Genomic DNA, 8,945 nt, shown 5'->3' with positions numbered 1-8,945 from the left:
CCCAGTTAAAGTGACCAACTGTCCTGCATTTTCTGGGAGATGCCTGTGTTGGGCTTTATCCCAGAGAACTCCCAGAAACAGGAATTTTGTGTTGAATTTGGAAGAAAAAAATAGTCCCAGTTTGACACCAAAAGCATTCTGCTGTGTCTTTTGAGAGAATGCAGTGCTGGCTGGTGTCACAGGAGCACATCTGTATTGCAGCTGAGTTGGGAGGCAGCTGTCTGCATGTTGACATGTCCAGATTAATTATCTGTACCTCTCAGCACCACATGAAAGTGGTTCTAATGCTGCTTTCCAAATGAAAAGCAGCATAGGCTTGTTCAAGTTGCACTACATCCAGGATAATTAATTCTGCCTCTCAGCAGGGCTAACTAATCTACCTGCAGCATTACACTGCAGTTTATAGACTGCACTACATGCATTGCCCAACTAGACTGAACAGCTGTGGTAGATGGTGCTGAGAGCCCAGATGCCACAAATGTCCCATTGCCTTGCAAAACATCAATAATAAATGGTCACTTTTTGAAACATCTGGCTGATTTTGGGCTGTGCTACTTGTATCTAGCACCTGATTGTCACTGACCACAGCCTAATTTGAGAAGTCATACCCACTTGTATAATTCAATAGGCAACTTGATGAGGTGTAGAAAAAAGATATGATTAAGTACAAAACCCTTGGTAACTGCCATTGCCCTCTTCAAGAAGAAAAACAGGAAATGATGGTTCTTTTTAAACTTACTAAAAACTCAGCAGAGTTATACATAAACTTGTTAATCTACTTCCTTTGCATACAGAAGTACTGGCTGTCAATGAATCCACTTCTTTGGTCTCCACTATTAACCTGATTCATGGAAGCTGACAATCTGACAGCTCTAGAGGACTATGAATAAACTATTATCTCATCCATGGGATTCTACAAATTCACATTTATGTTATGGTTTTGCAGTGTTCTCAGATCACTTCAACAGCTCAGGAGGACTTTGCCTAGTGACCGTAACTTCTTTAAAATGTCCTCAAAAATAATATGATATTGTTAATTTGGATGTATGAGGAGCACCTGAAACACCTAGATGTGGCAGTCACCCAGCTGCCCTGCTATGGATTGAACATCAAATCTTCCAAGTGCCGCTTTTTGAAGGAGGGGATGGTGGAGCTTGCCTACGTTGCGACACTACAGTGGGGCTTTCTGGATCTAAAAAAGAACCTGGTTGTCAAGACATGGCCTGGATTCACCACAGTGTGAGCTGTACAGAAGTGCATGAGGTTTGTTGAATATTATGTGACAAAAGCTTTTGATGAGCTAGTTGCTCTTTTACCTGCCATGTTATAAGAGGTTTCCAAGGCTGTCCAGGGGTTATGTGGATTTGAAAGTAGGTTGCCAGTCTAGGGTGCCTGTACCAAAGCCTCCCCTTCAAGTTACTTATGGATTCTAAGATGCAAGAGTTGGGAAATGTGCGCTCTCAGGTTCAGAGTGGACAGGTGAGGATGATCATGTTATACCAGCTGGAGACTGAGAGTTTGTCTTTGTAGCAGCAGTGTCCCACCCAGGATGCTTCTGAGCATGTCCTGCCTGCCTGCTCCCACAGCCATGCTCCAAAGTACACCAGTAAGGATGGGCTGCTCCAGGGCATTCCTATGTACTGCACAGAAGCATGCTGGAGAGCATATCTTTAGAGTGGCCGAGGAAGGATGCCTTGAAGTGGCCCCTCTGGCGCACTTCCAGGTGTTGAGCATGTCTGCAAAAGTGGGTGAACAGGGTATTGTTGGGTATGTCCCAGTTGGGACATTCTACCCACCATGGGGCAAACAAGCCCTGAGAGTCAGAATTATCCACTGGAGAAATACAAAACCAGATACCAAATGTGAATGTTTTTCTTTCCACTTTATCAGCGGGTTGTACACTGATAGAAACCCACAATGTTTAGTCTAATTGTTTCTCCTCCTATGACAGTGGGAAACTCAGTGTGGGAAAACCTTGTATTTTCTCTCTTCTCATTATAAATTGTTAGACTCTCAACATGCGGTAAAGAATTGTCAATAACTTTGGATTTTTTATGTTTGATCTTTGATTTGCACCAGTGTTATGCTGGCATACATCTACTGGTAGAATCACTCTCGATTTCCATGACAATTCATAGGTCAGATTTTTGACTAATGTAGACTTTGAGGGAAGTATGTTGGCTCCACATCATCTGATAATCTGGGCCTCTGTCTGTTGCCTTTATTTATTTAATAAAACACAAATTATTTAGATTTTAGTCTTCTAATTTATACAGGTATAACTTCCTTGACTTGATTCTCATAACGTGTATGTGTATTTGATATTAGCATATATGCTATAGGCCATATATGGCAGAAAAAAAGAAATGAAATTAGGTTTTGAAATGAAAGGGTTGTTTAGATAAAAAATGTGAAGTGCTAGTAAGGAAAGTTGGTTCTGGGCTAGAACAGCCTATAGGATGTGGTAAGGCATTGTATATTTTCAAAAGGAAATGTGGACAGCGACAGTTCTGGATGCTGACAGTTTTGATATTTTCCAGAAGCAGAATTGTATAAGCACAATTAAGGCTAAAAGATAGACAGCAGTACTTGGAGACCACAATAAACGCTGCTTTGACACACCAGCCAGTGTCACAGAGTTTAGAAGCAGCATTTATTGGAAAAATAATAAAGGGACCTCTTTGCATAGGCTGCTACTGAGAAACACCCAGTTCTCTTCCTCAGACTTCATTCCTCACCAGTCTTTCAAGTTGGGCCCAACAGGTCCCTTTGAAGTCCACGTTCCTGGACTTAATGGGAGTTGGATCGGGACATTGTAGAGCAAATATAATCAAATATCAGACCTTCTGAAATGCTGAGCACCTACACATCCAAATGAAATCAACAGAATCGGCAGTGTTATACACTTCTGAAAAATCAGCCTCCTCCCCACAGTTATAGCAAGGGGTTAAAAGTCAAAAGTTCTGGTTTTATTTCTGCTCCTAACTCTCTCTGTTTGTTCTTGATACGTCCATTTGAATTCTCCAGATTCTGATCTTTGTACCAGGAAAATTGGTGAGGTACAGAATTTGGCCTTCACTGCTCTGGTTAATCAGTGGTAAATAGTTAAGTTTTTAGAGATCCTGTAATGAAAAGCACTAGATAAATATAAAATTTTTACAGAACTGTCTCTCAAATTGGGCATCAACAATCTTTTAATATGTAGGTCAATATTCTTTGCAATTTTGGCCTTAAATACAAAACTTAAATAGTGAGGCTATAATGATATCATTCTCTTTTAAATTTAACTTACTATATATGTCATGTTGCTTGATGAAAATCTGTAGATTAACACCAAGTATTACAGAATTCTACATTTAATTTCTATAGTGTCTGTCTGACTATTTCCTCAAACTCTCTCTTACAAAAGTACAACAAGTTGGCAATAATATTATCCTATGTTCAAATGATTTGAACTCTTTTGCAAATCTGGACTTAATTTGGGTTAGGAAACTGGAAAGTGAGTGAGCTTTCTCTGCTTTTGATGATTTTTGTTATAATCTATTTTAGATCATGAATAGATGTCAAACCTTCAAAAAAAAATTTATGTATAGCAACAGTACAATAGGACTGCATGAGCAGAGGCTGGAGCAGTCAGTATAAATCATACATTACATGTGACCACTAGAGGTCAGACTTTATCATCTCTTAACAATTCCTGTTCTTAATTTTTTTTTAATACATCCCAGTTTCTAGGGTTTATCATAGAAAATAGGTGCTGAAGACAGAAAGCAGTATTGTTCTCTCCAGGATATTTTCTAGTGCTTGGATCTGTCATTTAAATACCTTGTATTCTGCATCCCCTCTTCTGGGAATTCTGATGCCTTTCTGGGTATTCATGGAATCACAGAATTAAAGAATCATAGAAAACTAGGATTGAAAGGGACCTCAGGAGATTACTTAGTCCAACCCCCTGCTCAAAGCAGGACCATCCCCAACTAGATCTTCTCAGCCAAAGTTTTGTCTAGCTGGGTCTTAAAAACCTCCAAGGATGGAGCTTCCACCACCTCTCTGGTTTGCTTGTTCCAATGCTCTACTACCCTTCTTGTGATTAGTTTTTCCTAATATTTAACCTAAACCTCCCTTGCTGCACCTTAAGTTCCTTGTTCTGTCATCTGCCACCACTGAGAACAGTTTAGGTCTTTGTAACTACCATTCAGGTAGTTGAAGGCTGCTACTAAATCCCTGCTCAGTCGTCTTTTCTCCAGACTAAATAAGCCCAGTTCTCTCGGTCTCTACTCATACGTCATGTGCCCTGGCATCCTAACCATTTTTGCAGCCCTCCAGGGGACTCTCTCCAATTTATCCACATCCTTTTTATAGTGGGGGGCCCAAAACTGGACACAGTACTCCAGATGTGGCCTCACCAATGCCGATTAGAGGGGAAGAATTACTTCCCTTGATCTGCTGGCAATGCTTCTACTATTGCAGCCCATTATCTTGGCAATAATGGCACACTGTTGGCTCATTCAGCTTATTGTCCAGTGTAAATCCCAGGTCCTTTTCTGCAGAGCCAATGCTTAGCCATTTGGTCCTCAGCCTGTACCAGTGCATGGGATTGTTCCATCCTAAGTTCAGGGCTTTGCACTTGTCCTTATTGAACCTCGTGACACTTCTTTTGGTCTAATCCTCCTATTCGCCTCAGTCTCTTTGAATCCTAACCCTACCCTCCAGTATAACTACTACTCCCCGCAGCTTGGTGTCATCTCCAGACTTGCTGAGAGTGCACTCCATCCCGTCTTCCAGGTTGTTGATGAAGATATTGAACAAAACCAGCCCCAGGACCATCCCCTAGGACAGGGGATTTCTTTTTTAACAAGTGTACCCCTTCTGTCTCAGAGTTTCAGCTTACATACTTCTTTATATTAAAATTATTTGGGGGTGCTGGTAAGTCCCCACAGACAGCAGGTAAGTCTTCGGGGGAGGGGAAAGGATTGTCGGGGTGGGGGCAGATCGAGGCCCCCGCAGTGAGGGAGAGAGTGGGGCACAGACGGGGCAGGGGCTGGGGTGAATGTGGCCCTGGCGGGCTGGGTAGTGGGACAGTTGGAGCCCAGGTGGCTCATCCAGGTGTGCAGGGGGGGCTGCTGCTGTGCACACCCTGGTGGACACCCAGGGGGGCATGTGCTCCCCAATCTGTGCGCAGCGTGGAGGTGGCTGCCACTACGCACGGGGCTTTGCGTGCTGCTGCAGCTGCCCTGGGAACACTTGCATCGCACCACTGGGAGGTGCGGCAGCCTAGTGGCAGTAGGCATGGTGTTGCGCTGCTGCACCAGTGTGCAAAGCCCAGTGCACAGTGGCAGCTGCCTCCGTCCCATGCACAGATCGGGGGGGGGGCACATGCCCCCTGGGCCTCTGCTGGCATGTGCACGGGGGGTAGCCCCCCCGTACTCCCTACAATCTTTTTAAGTACCCCTATGGGTACGCGTACCCCCGAGTGACAACCACGGCCCTAAGACACTCAACTTCATTCTAGCTGCCAACTAGACATCAAGCCAATGATCATCCAATACTACCTGCTAATTAATTCCCATGTCTACCATCTAGTTAATTACTTTCAGGTATCTTATGCATGTAAAAAGAGCACATTCAGATGGGGGGGGACTAGGGGGAGTTCTCACGGTTAGAGATCTTGAGCAAAAGAAATGACCAATTCCTTGTGATTTTTTTTTTTTTGTTTCTTAACTCTGAACATGCGGGGGATGCTTAAGTTTTTGGTAGCCAGTGTAGGAAATATGAACTTTTAGGTGATGTGATATAATCTTGCAAGGTAGTGCAAGTAATGTAGGACCATAAATTCTGAGGTATTTAGTGCACCCACAATCATTTTATGACCTCCTTCTCCCAGGTACATTATGGCAGAAGAGAGGCATAGCTGCACAGCTCACAAAATTATTGCAGTTGTCCAGTGTACTGCATTATCTCCCAGCAAAATAAATTATATCATGATGCTTCCTATTGGTAGATGTAGAGGGATGAAACAGGCTGGAGAGATGACTCTATCTGAAGCCAGGGCTAGGAGGCACAGGGGTGATAAAAGTAACAGAAATCTTTGTTTGAGACACTATGATTAGGAATACAGCAGTAAAGTTTTGTCAGTGGATTTAGTGCCAGGTGGCACATACAATGTGCTGGTGTTTAGAGTGTTCTAGTCACAGACCAAGTACTGTAAGGGCAGTACTGCAAATCATTGTGGTCAGTATACCTCAGCTGTTTTACAGATAATTAAAATGATTCAGGCACCAGGCCCATATTAAATCTTTCCCTTCCCAGTTGAACTGCAACTATGGTTGCTATGCTACTTGCAGTCAGATGTAATTCTTCTGATACAGACTGTTGTCCACAAGAACCTGGAATGAGGCCATAGACTTCCATCACATAAACTGCAGACTGTTGTCAGATGATCACTTGATTTAGCGTGATCTCTATGGAGCTCCATAGCTGTCTTTGGCTGTCATCCCTTTTAAAACAGTAATCTAATTCTGAGGGCATGCTAAAGATCCATTCAGTTCTTCCACTCTTCCCTGGTGTCATCATACCATTGTTCTGGCCAAAAGGCAACAGGGAATGACCATAATTATGCATACAATATGCCATTACCATGCTTAATTTGTCTTGGGTCATAATAGCACTGTGACATGCTCCTTTTCTGTATTCCCAGTCATTGCTAGTTCTGAAAAAAATAGTTAGAACTCAAACTAATTCTTTTCATGTTCTCACTAGGCCGTCTTGCTAGCTCAGTAACACTTTAAGTGCAACAGATAATTTTTGTCCAAATTTTCTCTAAGCATTTAAACTTCCATTATGCAAATACTAACTAAACAAACTCCTTGCACAACCTCAGGTGATATTGCATTTCCCTGTGTAGGTTTTGCAGCAACAAAAGTTAAACACTTGGACCACAATCTTGAAGAAATTAATTTGCTGATTAAAAATGGAACTTTAAGCAATGTGCATTTGAATAATCCATCATAAAAACAAATGAGTCTGTGGCAAGGTTTTGGGGTTGATAATTTCTTTTCTATTTAAAATTTAAATCAGTCACATTTTTTCCAATTCTGTAGCCTATGGATAAATTAATGAATTACTAATAAGGAAGCAAGAATTTGGGCTGTAGTAGCCCTTGCCTGGAATAAATATTTCAGAGCTGTCACTGAAAGATATATTTCTGTGTTGTGGATCAAGTTCCTGGCTGATTTGTACCTCAGGCAGTTTCTCTGACTTTAGTTGCAAGTTAATGTATGGAATGTAAGTTAATGCAGAGAATTTGGTCTTAGATATTTGCAAAACATTTGGAAGATGAAAGAACTATACACTGAAGACCCAAACTAGTTCCCACTGAAATCAGTGGACAGGTTATTTCTGAGGTCAACAGGAGCCGTTGGAGGGGTCACAGGGAGCACAGTTTCCATTTGGGATTAATGTACTCTGATCTCTCCATAAGTGTAAATGAACCATCAGTTGTCTCTGGGTTAATGCTCACTTTTAAGTGAAGCTGAAATATTTTTGTATATCATCTGAATGAGAGCTATCTTGCAACCTAATGCAAACAGAACACAGAAAATGAACAGGAGAGGTCTAACGTAGCTGGAAAAAACTGTGCAAGAGACCTATACCATGTATAAATGTGTGGCAGATTGTAATAGGAACTTTATAAAATCATACAACCGTCTCTTCTCAGCACAGCACCTTTTCCTCCCCAAAATTTCACTTGTCAGGTCTTTGTTCCATCTTCAATACTAGATCTTCCCTCTCCAGCTCAGCAGAAATGTATATCCTGTGCATACCCTAGTCCCATTATGTCCCTATTTAAAATAAAACAAATCTGACTAGCTCTGGCCTTAGTATTAGCAAGCTTATATTCCTCACCTTTTGGTCCAGGTAAAATTGTGTGTGTCGAGCAGACTTCTGTAGTAGGTCGATTGTCAACATCAAGCCCAAAGATCTGAACTTGGAAAATGAAGAGCATTACTATGGTCCCATACTTCCGCAGCTGTTGTTCCTTCATGCTGATCATCCTTGCAGTTTCTCAGGAAATGCCTTTCGTTGTTACAGCCTTAACAAATACAGTTGATTCTAAAATAAATGCTCTGCTAACTGAGGCAGAGCAAAGACTTGGGAGTTTGCACTGGAGAGCAGCTAAATAAAGTGGAGAAAAGCAGATCATACATTGTCCAGAGTATTTATTTAAAGGCGACAGCTGTTTATTCCAATTTATCTCTTAGCTGTGAGATATTTAGGTGCACTAGCCAGAGGAAATGTCTTCAGTATATGGGGCTATCTCGTTTAGATTTTTCCTCTTTGTGTTTACTTAACATAGTAGAGAAACACCGGATTCCACTTATTCATATGACAAAGACTTTGATTTTGTATCCAAGGGAATGCCAATTAATTACACATGGCTTGTGTCAGGTTGTTAGCTAAGGAAATGAACTTAGATTCTTTTTCACAGATAAAGGAGACGATTATATAAGAATCCTTCTTCTGGAGGTAAGTAAGGCTCCCACAAAACAAAGGCATAATTTGCGGCTCTGCTGTGTGGGAGGGACACCTAGAATAAGCTATTGCACCTCTGGTAATCTATACAGGCACGTTCACTGCTAGTTCAATACAGTGGGTCTGAGAGGAAAGGATGAAAGAAGGTGTGACCACTGGGTCCCTGAACCAGCAGCCTGTGGTTAACCCACAGACTGCAGCTGTTACAGTGGTCCTCAGGCTGCCATAGTGGTTGCTCTGTACCCTCTTTTTTGGTAGATAATGAGAAGGGCAGTGTTGAGGGCTGAAGCCGCAGAAGACCCAAAGGCAGCCATGCAAACTTCCCACACTTCTGTATCCCTGTACCAGCTAGGAGAGGCAACTTCTGGAGGCGGTGGGGCTCCTCAGGCTTCAAGCTCATTCTGCTGAGTAGG

At 42.2% G+C, this 8,945-nt stretch overlaps 1 protein-coding gene across 2 annotated transcripts in view; it reads right to left on the bottom strand.

Moving 5' to 3' along the window:
* Positions 1–8,274, bottom strand: part of COLEC10 (collectin subfamily member 10) — a 34,897-nt gene extending 26,623 nt beyond the window's left edge. The window contains exon 1 of one of the 2 annotated variants that reach the window (XM_019528096.1): positions 7,906–8,274. In XM_019528096.1, the coding sequence (XP_019383641.1) occupies positions 7,906–8,053 (148 nt within the window). In that variant the 5' untranslated portion in view covers positions 8,054–8,274. The remainder of the gene's footprint in view (positions 1–7,905) is intronic. The other variant, XM_019528097.1, reaches the window with a different exon arrangement.
* Between the last annotated feature and the right edge of the window lie 671 nt (positions 8,275–8,945).

The sequence above is a fragment of the Gavialis gangeticus genome, unplaced genomic scaffold (genome assembly GCF_001723915.1).
Source record: "Gavialis gangeticus isolate Ggan-Ray unplaced genomic scaffold, GavGan_comp1, whole genome shotgun sequence".
In the NCBI taxonomy this organism is placed as follows: Eukaryota; Metazoa; Chordata; order Crocodylia; family Gavialidae; genus Gavialis; species Gavialis gangeticus.
Note: the sequence above shows the minus strand (reverse complement) of the source record. Positions and strands in the feature narration are given on the sequence as shown.